General features: G+C 48.3%; 1 protein-coding gene across 1 annotated transcript in view; it reads left to right on the top strand.

Annotated features, from left to right (window-relative positions):
- The window catches only part of PUDP (pseudouridine 5'-phosphatase), a 106,107-nt gene that overhangs the window by 28,856 nt on the left and 61,956 nt on the right, over nt 1-15,295 (top strand). Inside the window, exon 2 of the mRNA XM_053579489.1 lies at nt 13,216-13,434. Coding sequence (XP_053435464.1) covers nt 13,216-13,434 — 219 coding nt within the window. The remainder of the gene's footprint in view (nt 1-13,215; nt 13,435-15,295) is intronic.

The following is a 15,295-nucleotide window of genomic DNA, read 5'->3' as shown; positions in this document are numbered from 1 at the left end:
TGCAAAAGGTTTATTCTTATGTTTGTGTTTACTATATATTTGAGACTAATTATATAGAAGCCCATTTAAGGGAAAAAAAGTTAAAGATTTTTAGATCATTCTTGTTCTTTTGTTGTGGTAACTATAACAAATTGCCACAGGCGGAGCCTAAAGCTGGTCGTGTGCCAGTTCTGGAGGTCGGAGGTCTGAAGTCTCAACCCCAGTCTCAGGGGAACATCAAGGCTCAGTTCCTTTCTGAAGGCTCTAGGGGAGACTCTTCTCTTGCTTCTTCCAGCAGTTGGAGGCCACCCACATTTATTTTCCTGGCCCATCTTCAAAGCTAGCAGGGTTTCACCTCCCGGGCCATTCTTTCTTAACATGGGCATTTGTAGTGACACACATCCCCCCCCCAGCACTGCTTTCTCTCTATCCTGTAGGTTTCAGTGTGGTGTGCTTTTGTTTTCATTCTAATCATCTTCTGATTTCTTCTTTGACTCATGAATAGTTAGGAGTGTGTTTTTTTGACTGCCACATGATTTGTGGATTTCCCAACTCTTTTTCCGTTATGGATTTCTAATTTCAGTTCATAGTTGAATGGGGAAATACTTTGCACGAATTTAGTTCTTTGTAAATGTATTGAGACTTACTTTATGGCCGAGCATGTATCTTATGCCGGGACATTCTTCGTGTACACTTGAGCAACAGAATCTTCTGTTACCCTTGTGTGGTGTGTCCATAGACGTCTGTAACGTTCAGTTGGCTTAGACTGTTAAGTGGTTTAAACCAAGTCTTGCATTTCTTTTTTAGTCTTCAGTCCGGTTCTACCCATTACCAAGAGTGTGGTTTGGAAGTCTCCAGCCCCTGTTAGAGGATCAGCTGTCCCTCCCTTCAGCTCCTCAGTGGGTCTCCTGTCTTTTGGGACCATGTGCTTGGGGTCCTATGTGTTTATAGTTGTTACCTCTTGTGACAGTTATCATTTATCACTATAAAATATTTCCATTACAAGTTTTGGGGTTTTTTCCTAGTAAAAAATATTTGCCTTAAGTGTACCCTGTGTGATTCTACCATAGGCACTGCAGCTCTGTTGGAGACGTCCCACGCTGGCTTGAGGTGTGTTTCCCAACCCTTTAATCCCACCTTTTTGCACCAGCCTACCTGATGGCTCTCTCTCGTAGGCAGCCTACATTGGGATCTTTTTAGAAGTCCATTCTGATTGTACCCTCAATGAATCCCCAACAATAAAAAAAAAAAAAGAAAAAAAAATCCATTCTGACATTTCCTGCTTTTAATTAGAGTGGTTACGTATCCATTTCCGTAAAATGCCCTTGTTGATAAGTAGGACTTGTGTGGCATTTTCTTACATGTTTCCTTTATGTTTTTGTTACTTTTTTCCTCCATTGTTGCCTTTTTTCATAAAGATCCCCTTAGTGTTCCATTCTAATTCTTCTCTCATTTGTTTTACCATGTGTTTTTGAGTTACTTTCTTGGTGGTTGTTTTGTGCATTAGGATTATGATAAACATCCTAACTAATGTATTTTAAATAATTCACAAAACCGTTGCTCCTAAGGGCTCCATGGCCACCCCCTTTTTTGGTGGTGTTGCTGTCATACAGATTACGTCCTTATACCTTGCATATCCATCAGTTGAGATTTGTAATTATTGTTTCGTGTGTAGAGGAGTGTTTTAAGTGAAGAGAAAAAAAGGCTAACAAACTAAAAATACTTTTGTGCTGTCTCCCAAGGGACAAAATCCGTGCCCAATTCTGGACCATCATGTTACGGTGTGAAGAAAACTGTTAGATAGCATCACTATTCGTTATCTCATTTTATAGTTACTCAGTACAACTTAGATTACTCACAACGAGTAATTTTGGAATTGGTTATTGGATAGTGAACCAAAACAATGCATGTATTAAGGATGTTGCACTTTTAGGTGTGTCTAACCTTGGCTTAATGATGCTCTTAAAAACAAAAAATAGGCTCAGCACCTGTGGTTCAAATGGCTAAGGCACCAGCACATACACCTGAGCTGGCAGGTTTGAATCCAGCCCGGGCCCGCCAAACAACAATGACGGCTGCAACCAAAAATAGCCAAGCGTTATGGAAGGTGCCTGTAGTCCCAGCTACTAGGAAGGCAGAGGCAGGAGAATTGCTTGAGTCCAAGAGTTGGAGCTTGCTGTGAACTGTGATGCTATGGCACTCAGGGCAAGAGCTCTTGAGGTTCTGTCTCAAAAAAATAAATAAAGCAAAAATCTATCATTGTTTCTGGTTACTACAACCTCAAGTTAGATGTTTTCTTGCTTTTTTTTTTTTTTTGGTTCCTTAATCTCTATTTAAATATTGAAAGTTGCACTGATTGAGAGATACACAAACACACAAGATAACGCTAGTCATAATTGCCAGTGAATTTGACCAGGAGAGGAAGTCTTTGCAGAGAGAGTCACTCGTAACTAGGTGAAGAGGATCTAGTGTGGTGTGTCAGACCCGCCTTTATGAATCATCTCTAATGCTCAGAGTGATGCCCAGGACAGGTGCTGGCCCCAGAGAAAGGCTTTAGTCCTGTGACTCTTGCTTATGGAGCCCCAGTTCAAAATGGGGAGCAGGAGAGGAAGGTGAATCTGTCACTTCAAAGCATAACGAAATGCTTCCTACTTGCAGGAAATAGTGGAGCACTGTTTTGTCAGCATCTGCACCATCTGAGATTCTGCTCTGAAGAATCCCAAGCAGGAAAAATGAGACGGAAAGGAGATACATAGGCAAAGGAGAGGGGATGTGGATAACTCACCTGAAGGAGTTTGTGGCTTTGTTAAATCTACAAATGCAGATCCCTTCCCACCCTGCCTATCTACCTCACGGTGGCTGGGACCAGCACTTAGCATACTGGTTGGCAAGCCCTGGCGCTGACCCCAGGTTCCCCGCCCCCATCTGCCTGCCACCCCTTGGCACCTGCCTATGGGTGGGTCTCTTCTCTGGGAGCCTCCCTGTGCTCCAAGCTTGGGACAGGCTGTCACCCTCTGTGAACCAGGGTGCCTTGCTTACCTCTTAAATTATCCCTTCAATCCCACCTCCCCCATAATGAAATGGAAAAAAGGAGCACAGCCTGCTTATACCCAGGAGGCTGTGGGTGTGCTATACACAGGGGCTGGCATCTACCTTGTCTCTGCTCACCTGGGCCCTAGGAATGGTGGGACTGGGCCAAGAGCCTGAGAAACATGGGCATCCCCTCCTACCTGAGAAAGCTCAACAGGGGCCCTCAGGGCTTCCTCCCCTGCACGAGGGAGGGGGCACTTTCTGAAGGGAACTGACAAGTCCCAGGGAGACTTCCTTACTCTGGCCTCCAGGCCCATTGTGACCGTCACCAGCTATTCTTTTTTTTTTTTTTGTGGTTTTTGGCCGGGGCTGGGTTTGAACCCGCCACCTACAGCATATGGGACCTGCGCCCTACTCACTGAGCCACAGGCGCCACCCTCACCAGCTATTCTTAAAATCATTCTGGGTTACTTTTATTTGTTAACATTATAACTGTGCCTTCCCCCCAACCTCATAAGTTTTCTTTTTCCTTTTTTAAACTACTTTATGGAGGTACAATAGGAGTGCAGTGAGCTGCCCATATGTAAAGTGTGTGGTTTGACCCTTCCCGGGATTAGCCACCCGTGACACTATTTCCTCACGCGAGATGACAGATACTCCCACAATCCCAGGAGTTTTCTCGTGCCCCTTTGCAGTCCCTCCTGTCTCCAGCCCCAGCACAGACAGCTTAGCTGCCCCGCTGCAGATGCACCTGCACTCCCTGGCATTGCTGGGGGGTCCTGCAGCTGCTGCTCTTTTCTTTCCTGGCTTCTTTCATTGGGGATGGCTTCTGGGGAACTCAGTCAGGTTGTCTTGTCCACCCACACTTTTTCTGCTTTGTGTTGCTGTGTGGTGTCCCACTGTGTGGACGCAGCACGGTGTGACTGTGCATGCACCTGTTGAGGGTGTGTCGGGTTGTGCCAGTTGACACCTGTTGCAGTTAAGCTGCTGTGAACGTCCCTGCGCAAGTCTCAGTGGGACTGGGCCACACACACATTCATCTCTCTTAGGTCAACACCTGGCTCTTTCCTGGTGGTTGCATGGTAGCTATAAACTTGTAAAGAAACTGGCCAAATATTTTTTGTTTTGTTTTGTTGCAGTTTTTGACTGGGGCTGGGTTTGAACCCGCCACCTCCAGCATATGGGGCTGGCGCCCTACTCCTTTGAGCCATAGGTGCCGCCCCCAGATGGTTTTTATGTTGGTGTGTGTGTCAGCTTCTTATTGCTGTGGCCAACTGACATAAGCCTGGTGGCTTAAAACAGCACACTTTTATTATCTGATGGTCCTAGGGGTCAAAAGTTTAAAATCAGTCTTGGTGGATAAAATCAATTGGCACAGAGTGGTCACCCAGTAAGGCTTGGCATGGCTCTGTTTCCTTGTGGAGGCTATAGGGACAGAAGCTATTTCCTTGCCTCCCCCACTTCCAGGCCCAACTTTGTTCTCAGGCTCCTTGCAGATCATCCCTCTGTCCACAACGTCATGTCTGCATCTCCTCTGCCCCTGCCCTCCTGCCCCTCTGGTGAGGACCCTGAGATTATATTGGGTCCACCTGGTCATCCCAGATCACCTCCCCATCTCAAGATTCTTTTTTTTTTTTTTTTTATTGTTGGGGATTCATCGAGGGTACAATAAGCCAGGTTACACTGATTGCAATTGTTAGGCAAAGTCCCTCTTGCAATCATGTCTTGCCCCCATAAAGTGTGACACACACCAAGGCCCCACCCTCCTCCCTCCGTCCATCTTTCTGGTCCCCCCCCCATAACCTTAATTGTCATTAATTGTCCTCATATCAAAATTGAGTACATAGGATTCGTGCTTCAAGATTCTTAATCACTTCTGCAAAGTCCTTTGGGCTTTGAATTTTAGCGTATTTATAGATTCTGGGGATTAGGACTTGGACATTGTTGGGGAACCATTATTCTGTCCACAGTGGGTCTTTTGTCTGGCCACTGAGGTGTGAAGTTCAGTTCTTTCTGTATTCTGGGTGCAGCTTCTTTGTGTGTCTGTGAGTGTGTGTGCATGTTTAAATATGTTCCCCACTCTAGCTGGCCTTTTGTTTTCTTACTCATGTCTTCCCATTTTAAAGAAAGCCCTTTTATCCATATGGCCCCTTATGGCTCTTTTTGTATTCTGAAAATATGAAGCCTTCAGGTAACCCGAGGCTCTAAGGATTTTCTCCTAAAAGTTTTATAGTTTGTGGTTTATGATCAATGTTTTGTTTTTTTTTTTCCTTTCCCTAATACACACGTATGTTTCCAAACAGACATATATCCAGCAGTGTTTTTGAACAAGTTAATTTTTTGAGTGATTTTTTTAAAATCTAGATGTGAAATAATCAGGAAAAATTCTTAGCCTGGTACCTATACCTAGTACATGGAATAATTGCTAAGGCCAATGGATTATGCCAAATGCAAATCGGAAGTTTTACATTGCAAATGATCACTCAATGAAGTTGTCATTACTTATCTTTAAGCGATATTATTTTTTCTTTATAGTTCAAAAATGATAGCTTACAGCCACAGGAAGCAATATATCGAATACTTAAATACTTTCTTCTAAGCCCACTAGGGTAAGCTTCTAATTTGAAGCAAATATTCCTGAAACTCACAATTTCATGCTTGTTAATTATTCATTTCATTCTTCGATTGTCACCAGCCCTGGGAAGGAGCACTTCAGTGCTCTCCGCGTGTGGAGAACTTGCAGTGTTCGCTGAAGAGCAGACCGTGGCTGTTCTCTCCCTCCTTCCTTCTCGCCTCCCTCCCAGTACAGTGAGGGGTTTCTGCTGGCACCTAAAATAGGTTCTACACGACTTCGCTTTCAGGAATTTAGAGGAAATTCTTCGGAGGGCAGGTCCCTGTGGTTAGGTGACGGTGACACATTGGTAGGTCTTCTGGCGAGAAAAACACTGTGATTCATATAGTGGCATTTTCTTACTCATTCTTTCTGCAAGGTTTCTCTTACCTCTGCAGACATTTCTTTCTGTTTACTTTGTGGGACAAGTATTAATGAACTTCTCTAATTACTGATTTTTGTAACCTTGTTTGCAAGAGTATTTCAGTCTCAATTGTTATGTTTTTTTCCCAGTGCCTACCATGGAGTAGCCACTCAGTAAACGTTTGTTTAATTGAACTCCTGACCACGTCCCATTTCTATATACTCGAGATGGTTATCTGTGGTTCTTATCAATATTCCATGTTACATTTACTTTGGGGACTCGAGATGTTCTCAACTTAACAAATGTTTGTCTCAGAAGGACCACTGTGTTCAGTCATTTGAAAGCTGGACTGAATTTTAAGTAAATTTTAGGTTGCTGTGGATTCGAATTCATACCATTGCAATTTGTTTTATACCCAAAGTTAACTAGCATAGCCCCTGAGGCACGTGCAGCAGCAGCGGGCACATCCTGCAGCAGCAGAGGGCACGTCCTGCAGCGCCACGTTGAGTGCAGTCTCATCAGGGAGCCGGATAAGCAAACCGCACACGTGGGACCGGGCAGGCTGGTTTCTGTCACAGGTCACAGGTGGTGGTTATTCGTGGAGGGTGTGCTGCATGGGGGTTGTGGGAAGCCTGAGGGGAGTATTAACATTCCTGGGCTGGGATGGCACTGCGTCTGACACTGTCATCCTTTGGTTTCCCTTTCCTGAGACACCGTTGCATCTGACTTTTGTGCCTGCTATGCCTCTCTGGTCTGCAGCTCTGAGAGTTTCCCACAAGTCGCAGTTTCCTTAGGATCATATTGGAGTAAGAGAATGTCTGTGACTTAGTCCAACCGCAGGCCTGGAGAGGGGGCAGGGGGCAGAACACAGATATGTTGGTGTCCAACCGAGAGTTGTGGCAGGTGTCCAAACTATGCTGAGGTTTCCTGACATGCTGGAGTGCAGCCCACAGAGTTATGGTAGTTGTCCAACTGTGCCAGGGTTTCCTGACCACTGCCATTCCCGCTCTTAAACACTATCTGTCCTGTCCCAGGGCCTTGGTGTTGACGTGTTGTAGAGTGGCTGTCACCAGAGGTGGGGAAGCATGGCTCAGGATGCAGGGTACCTTGGAACAGGGTGGTAAGTGGGGCTAGGCAGGGTGGGGCCACCACACAGCTGGGGGTGCACCAGGGATTTGCTTATGGATCCCCTTGGTGGCCAGGAAGAAGCCCAGGAGCAGCTCACAGGTAGCTATGCAGGTCTTGTAATGCTAGCTGGTGGCCCAGTGTTTGGCCAGCTCAGTGACTGTCTCCTTCAGTGGGACCTGAGTGGCTCAAGCATGCCGGGGAGTTCCCTTGTCAACCAGAAAGCCAAGTGAGCTTCCCAAGCTAGTCCTATGGCATGCCTCACTTCTAGGGAGCTGTCCTCAGTGCCCCTGGGCCAGCAGCCTCCAGTTAGGGGACCCTGGACACCCGTTTCCCCCAGTGGAGCTTCGCCAATCCTCTGACTGCCTTTGAGCCCCCGCAGAGGCAGGTGACGGTGGCCGACTTTGCCATACAAGCTCCCAATAAATAGTCTTTGCTTGTTCTCATTTGGGGACAGCTCCATTTACCTTCTCACATGTAAGGGATTTCTGAAATTTAAGGCAATGGCTCTTCACTTCCTTCGTCACCCTCAACCAGAACCTGAGTTTTCCACATGCTTTGCCTCCTGTCTTCCTCCACATTTAACAGTGCCTTCCTACGACACTGGGGTGACTACCTAAGTGACCATCCTCACAGGGGTGCCCGGAGCAGACACCTTCCTCCAGTCCCTGGGAGAAGGTGGCTGGCTTGGCCTGTCCTGATGGAGGCCGGCTGCATCTGACTCACTCTCACCACCTGTGGGGCACTCTGACAGGTGGGCAGCGCTGTGCACTGGGAGCATGAGGAGCTTCCTGCAGTAGCTGGCTTGGCCTGTCCTGATGGAGGCCAGCTGCATCTGACTCACCCTCACCACCTGTGGGGCACTCTGACAGGTGGGCAGTGCTGTGCACTGGGAGCATGAGGAGCTGCCTTCAGTAGCTGGCTTGGCCTGGCCCTAATGGAGGCCGCCTGCGTCTGACTCACCCTCACCACCTGTGGGGCACTCTGAAGGTGGGCAGCGCTGTGCACTGGGAGCATGAGGAGCTGCCTTCAGTAGCTGGCTTGGCCTGTCCTGATGGAGGCCGGCTGCGTCTGACTCACCCTCACCACCTGTGGGGCACTCTGAAGGTGGGCAGCGCTGTGCACTGGGAGCATGAGGAGCTGCCTTCAGTAGCTGGCTTGGCCTGTCCTGATGGAGGCCAGCTGCATCTGACTCACCCTCACCACCTGTGGGGCACTCTGAAGGTGGGCAGCGCTGTGCACTGGGAGCATGAGGAGCTGCCTTCAGTAGCTGGCTTGGCCTGTCCTGATGGAGGCCAGCTGCATCTGACTCACCCTCACCACCTGTGGGGCACTCTGAAGGTGGGCAGCGCTGTGCACTGGGAGCATGAGGAGCTGCCTTCAGTAGCTGGCTTGGCCTGTCCTGATGGAGGCCAGCTGCATCTGACTCACTCTCACCACCTGTGGGGCACTCTGACAGGTGGGCAGTGCTGTGCACTGGGAGCATGAGGAGCTGCCTTCAGTAGCTGGCTTGGCCTGGCCCTAATGGAGGCCGGCTGCGTCTGACTCACCCTCACCACCTGTGGGGCACTCTGAAGGTGGGCAGCGCTGTGCACTGGGAGCATGAGGAGCTGCCTTCAGTAGCTGGCTTGGCCTGTCCTGATGGAGGCCGGCTGCGTCTGACTCACCCTCACCACCTGGGGGGCACTCTGAAGGTGGGCAGCGCTGTGCACTGGGAGCATGAGGAGCTGCCTGCAGTAGCTTGCCCACAGTGGCCTTCCAGGGTTTTTTGCCATTAGGGTTCTAGAAATTATTAAGTAAGCTTGACTGCGTAAGAAGGTAAAAATAAGTCCCAGGCAACCCCTGGTAGCGGATCTTGCTCTTTCCCAGGGTGCGCACCCTTCCCTTGTGAAGGGCCCGCTTTCCAGGCTCATGCAATTCACAGCTCAGTGTTGAGGGTAGCTGTCTACTCACCCAGTAGTCGATGTTTGGAGATGTGCCCTTACTTTTCAGTAATACCCTTCATGAAGCTGGAAACATACATATACAGCAGATATGCACATGTTTCAGTAGTCACTCTCAAAAGGAAGTCCCCAAAGACAACTGTTATATTATTTCCTAGGGAATGATCCCAAGACTGCCGGGCAGTGCCAGTGCTGTGACCACTGCCTCTGAGCTTGCCCTGTGTGCTTGGCCCTCACTGCACTGTCACCAGGGTGACACTGATCCAGGCCCCAATGCCTCCACCAAGTCGTGTCTTCACTTGGCTAAATCTGCTGCTGTCCACTGCGGTACAATGATGGGCTCGGCAAGGATTCCAGTGTGCTCTCCATGAGGAATTTTGCACCTGGACATTAGACAGAAGCCGAGAGGCTACGAGCCCAGCCTCCTGCTGGGTACTGAGATTCCTTCTTAGCAGTGCCACTGACACTGGACGTCCGCCTCACATTCCCACCACGGAACCAAGCTGCCACTCAGCATGAGAACAGGCTTGGGGCCCTGGCCCTGCACCATCCTCTGAGCCCTCCTACACGTGGTGCGGCCTGCCTAGGCTTCCCTGTGGCGTGTCTGGGATTTCCCACAGCTGCCCACAGCTCGCGCTGCCTGGACCCCAGCCAAGAGGGAATCTTGTTTTGCACAGGACATTTTTCTAACTCACCCATGGAAGGGGAAGGTAGTGCTTTATGCATCTGTAAGCATGCTATAAACAATATCAAGTTTCACGGTGAAAACTGACGCCAAAGAAGCAACTTGAAAAGTTTAAAGCTGGTTATCATCCAGGAAAGGATGTGTCTCATAGCTTGGCACTGCTGGGTTGGGCTCCTTTACCTTATTTTAGCCTTTTTCCTTTATAGCTCTGGCCCTTTAAGTGTGCCGTCATGATTGGTATAGTCCCGTTGGATCTGAGGAGTTTAATTACTTGTTTAGATCCTTCCTTAATCCATGGGGGATTTAGGATGATTTTATCTAGATTGTGAAGAAAAGTGGCTGTCTGCACAGTCCCCTACAGGTTTATAATCCAACAGTTCTGTATCTTTTAAATTAAACGCACTGTGACATTTTAAGCTGTAAATGAACAGTGTTTAAAGCAGTTTGGAGGATCCAGTCTTTCTGTCGTTAGAGTCTGCGTCCCCCCTGGCTCTCCTGCCTTAGCCGCAGCCCCGATTGGTGCCTCCGTCCCCCGCCTGCTCTGTGCTCCTTGGCCTTGCTTGTCAACCTGACAATTCTTTCTCACTTGCTCAGTGCCTCCAATTCATCCTTGCCAGTCTTCCTCTCTCAACTACTAGAATAAAATTTCAAGTCGAGAAAGCAAAACATAGCACCTCACTGCTGACCCGTCCACCTCCTGGCCCCGAGAGCTCTGGCTCTTTCTCCTGCCCACAGAGAACAGGAGCTTGAAAGGAGGCTCATTACAGGGTGACTCTCTCTCAGAGGAGGCTGAGAAGGTTTCCTTCTTTCTGTTGTGAAACTTCTTTAGAGAGACCAGGTGTGAGGTGGGTTCCAGAAAAGCTCAAGTTTGTGAAGCTATTCTCTACACTATGGCTTCCCCCATAGTCCATCCAGTGACACTTGTCTTGGAGACCTGTTGCCTCCATTTCAGGGGTCATGCCTCAGCAATCTCAAGTCCCCAGAAGGGTGGAGATTCTGAGGTTTGTGCACTGCATGGCATCCATTGACATACAGCTCAGGACGTCGACAGAACAACAAGGAGAAAAATAGCTAATGTGCCGAGGATGAACTTGCACCTGACTCAGGGCTATGATGAGTTTTGTCCTGAAAACCAGGGAAAGCAGAAAGGACAGACAAGTACTCAAGGGGCCAAGGGGCCGCTGTAGGGAGGAGGGGAGGCAGAGAGCTCAGCACACACTAAACAGGGAGCGAAGGGGCACCGGCTCAGCAGCGCAGCCGAGAGCCACACAGAGAAGCCTGTGCTGGCCCCTGGTGTTGGCACAGGGAGGAGGCCGTGGGGCTGTCTCTGCCCACTCTTAGGAGGGAAAGCCTGAGAGTGCCCAGAGCAAGTGCAGTGAGCCCTGGCACCAGGAGGGGTGCACACTCTGGGGTGGAGTCCACAGTGGGCAGCCAGAGTGACCGGTGAGCCTGGTCCTGCCAGTCCCTGAGTAGGCATAGCAGATACCACTGGTGCGGCCGGGACATGTGGTTGGGTGCTGCTTAAAGGACAGGGTGCAGGGTCTGTGAAGATCATCTCCCTTGGCCAAAGAATCCTCTCTGCCTTCTGTTCACGGACAGGTTCTGACAGAGGGTGATGGATGTGTGGAGCACTTACGCCTGGTGTCGGCAGGCCCACACCTGTGTGCGTACAAGTGTGTGTGAATGTTTACAACCTCGTGTGCACACACAGCTTTCTCTGCATTTTCTTATTGTTGTATTTTGTTGTTTCACTGCAGGAAGGCCAGTTAAAAGCCCTTAAAGTTGCCCAGCTATTTTCAGGAACCATTGTTGGATCCAGCCTTGCAAATTCAGGGCCAACTATACCCTGGCATGTGGCTCCACACCTTATAGGAAGGCTTCAGTGCCAAATCTAAGACAGGATGGCCTATGTCCTAATGAAATCTGAATTTGAATTTGGGCAAAGTGTCTTCCCTGTAAGGTGTGTGTGAAAGGCCCCATCTACGGCCTCCCAGGTTTGTGGAGCTCTTCTGTCAGTGCCACTGCAGACAGGAAGGTGAGGGGCCTGTCCAGGCTCCAGGACAAACCCTTTCCACCTTCACTGGGGGCCTGAGATGACTGTCACCAGGAAGCACTCAGCTTCATGTGGCTTACCTGGATTTGAAATCGTCATATTTGGTATATAGTAGGACCTCTGTGAGGTGACCAGCCAAGAGACTGTACCAAAGTGATGATCACACTGAGGCAGCGAGCATCAGGAATGAGGCCTGAGGTGGTGACGTGCGCATGTGGTGCGGGTCGGCCTGTGAGAATCTGCGGTGGTGACGTGCACGTGTGGTGCGGGTCGGCCTGTGAGAATCTGTGGTGGTGACATGCACGTGTGGTGCGGGTCAACCCGTGAGAATTAGGTCAGTGCAAGGAGGGCTCCGCGGAGGGAGGTGGGTAGCTATGGAGGCTCTCCTGCATGTTCCTCAGTTTGCATGTGTGGCTTTTCATCATGAATCACACCTCCTAGCAGAACAATCAGTTGGTTTGCCCGGAAGTGCTCTTGACAGGCCTCTGCCAAAGTGCTGTTGGTGTGAAGGGCAGCTGGCCTGTGATGAGCGTGCATGGCGTGGCCAGCACTGGTCTGACACGTTTACCTGCATGTCGTGCCCTGTCAGTGATGTCTTTACACTAGTGTAGCACTCACAGTAGTCCTTCTGTTGGTGAAATAGCAACAGCACAGTATCTGTACAGTAGTACACACAGAGAAAGAACCGCGCGTAAGTCAAGTTAATACAGACGGAGTTCCTCACCCCATGTAGTGTGGTAGACTGTGTGTCAGTGGTCACAGTGTCAGAGGTGATAGAGCAGTTCTCTCTGACACTCCCATTCACCTTGTCTGAACACCAGGAAAAGGAGGCAGCAGGTGCCCCACTGCTTTCCTGAGGCTGTACCCCTAGCGAGTGCGGAGCTAGGGGCCGATTCTCAAACCGTGTCTGCCATCCGATGCCCTGCCCGTACCCAAACCTTCTCCCCTCGCCTAGGAGCATTGCAGCAAGGCCCACAGCCAGGTGCTCTGTGGCTGGGAGTTGTTCCTCTGGGCAGAAGAAATGTCCAAGAGCATGCTGTGTGCTGTCCTCAGCACTCATGGGAATGCCGGCTACTGATACCATGTATCTCAGGTGGAATTTACCATCCCAGGTATACATTAGATTCAAATACACAGGCGTGAATAGAAAACCAGATTGTACACACTTCATTCTCTCCACATTTCTTTAACTTTTTACAGATCACAACTTCAAAGATAATTCCAGCAAACTTGAGGGGAGGCTTCGCAGGGTAAGAACAGACCACAAACATGTTCATTTTGCTTAGTTCTCTGTGAAAGCCTTTTTTCAGGGAACGTGACCTCCCCGGCGTCTGTGCGTGCTGGCATATGCATGCTGGCCTGACCCAGACCGACCTTTCACATAGTATGCACTATGAACGTCTCTGTCTCGTTTTGTTTCTGCAGATACTGAGCGGCTGTATTCAGTGGTGTTTCAAGAAATATGTGATCGCTATGGAAAGAATTACAGCTGGGATGTAAAGTCCCTGGTGATGGGTAAGAAGGCACTGGAGGCTGCTCAGATTATAATAGATGTCCTGCAGCTCCCCATGTCCAAAGAGGAGCTGGTGGAAGAAAGCCAGACCAAGTTAAAGGAGGTGTTCCCCACGGCCGCCCTCATGCCAGGTACGGCTCCCTGGCCACCTGCAGGGTGACGTTCGTGAATGTTAACAGCACTGTTCTCAGTTACTTTTAAGGTCTATCTGTTTTTACCTTGTCAGGTCTTGGAGTGGAATCTGTCCTGGGTGCTCCCCAGAGACCTGGGTCGATGGTGTGCAGTGCTGGGGTTCAGTCTTCTCTTCACAGGCTTCTTAAAACAACGTGCACTGCTTTCACTGATTCCTGGGGTCCGAAAACATTGGAGTTTTGTTTATATCAATATTCTATAAAGATTATGTTCGTGATGGAATTGCTTCAGAGTTTAACTTGAATAGATGGCTTTGCCTTTTTTTTTTCAAAATCTGATATGAGATTAATATTTCAGCAACTCTTCAAACTTAAACAAACTGATAAGCAGCTAAATCTTTCTAAAGACAGTTAATTTTTGTTTCTTAGAAAGAGAAAGTTCAAGAGCAGAAGTCATTTTTAGCCTGTGTACGCAGTGCAGCCTTTCTTGACTCGCATCCTATTTTCCTTTGAAAGGAAAGACGACTTTGTTCCCTCAGGGCTTGTTAAGGAACCTGCTCAGAGCTGGATTGTTGCTGCTTCTAGCTAAAACTGAGAAGGTCAGGAATGTTCTAGAGTACAGATCCAAAAATGCTTGAAAGGGGACTGTTTGAAGATCCCTGTAGGACAACGTGGTAAATTCTTTCTTTACTATTTCTGGTGCAAAGGAGAAAACAAAAATTGCAGTCACGGTAGTAATTTTAGATATAAAGTTGTATTATTATGAGTCAGACATGTTTTTGAAATGTGTTATTTATAAATAGTATTGTTTGCATGTGAGGAACCTTAGAGTTTTCTTCATGTAAAAACGTATCATCTGCAAACAGAGATGATTTCACTTCTTCTTTTCCCATTTGTGTGGCTTTCATGTTCTTTTCCTGCCCCGTCTGCTCAGAGTGGCACGGCTGTGTTGGTAGGAGGGCCAAGACTGGGGCCCTCGTCTTCCTCCTGCCTGTAGGGGAGAAGCCTTCAGCCCTCCTCCACTGAGAGGGATGTTTGCTGTGCACTTTTCACTTGTGGCCTTTACTATGATGAAGTGGTTTTTTCCATCTCCTTTCTACTTACCCGACTGTTCAGATGTTCATCATGATTCAGTTTTGGTAGGTGTGAGTTTCTAGACATTTATCCATTTCTTTTAGGTTATCCATTTTATTACCCTGTACCAGCAAACGTTTTTCTCCTTTAATTCTTTCTGTGGTGTAAATTATAATGCCACCTGCGTCCATTTCTGATATTAGTCATTTGAGTCTTTTTTACTTTAATGTAGCTGGGGGTCTGTCCATGTGGTTCCTCTTTGATCTAGAGCCCCTTACGGTTTAACATACAAACAGCTGCGCGAGCCCTGCAAATGTCTCTTCTCCAGTGCTTTTCCTTTTAGAAATTGTGTCCTGTGTTCTGAGGTAGACTTGAAATTTGTTCTACTACAATTCTAAGAAAATGACGTTTCACCTACCGAGGCTGGTAGTTTGGTTGGAAGGCGAGTGGATCCGTTTTATGGAATTTGCTCTTTATGTGCCCAGGTATCAGAGGAAGTAAGGTGGTCATCCTAGAAAGTCATAGATGGACAACGAGCCGGGAGCTGGTGTGTCACAGGTAGTTTATCCTGCAGAACTTACCTGGATGGCTCCTTTCTTTCTCCTACTTTTTGACCTCTTCCAGGTAAGAGGGTCAAAGGAGCTATTTAAAGTTTGGGGGAGGGGGTTGGGTTTTTTTTTTTTTGGACTCTACCATTCTGGTTTTGTACCTATTTTAAGTTCTACTAGTCTCCCAGTTAAGAGTAAGTACTTATTAATGATACCAACAGTCTGTATTTGGAAGCATG

Source organism: Nycticebus coucang, chromosome X (genome assembly GCF_027406575.1).
Source record: "Nycticebus coucang isolate mNycCou1 chromosome X, mNycCou1.pri, whole genome shotgun sequence".
Taxonomy (NCBI): domain Eukaryota; kingdom Metazoa; phylum Chordata; class Mammalia; order Primates; family Lorisidae; genus Nycticebus; species Nycticebus coucang.
This window is presented reverse-complemented; position numbering and strand designations above follow the sequence as displayed.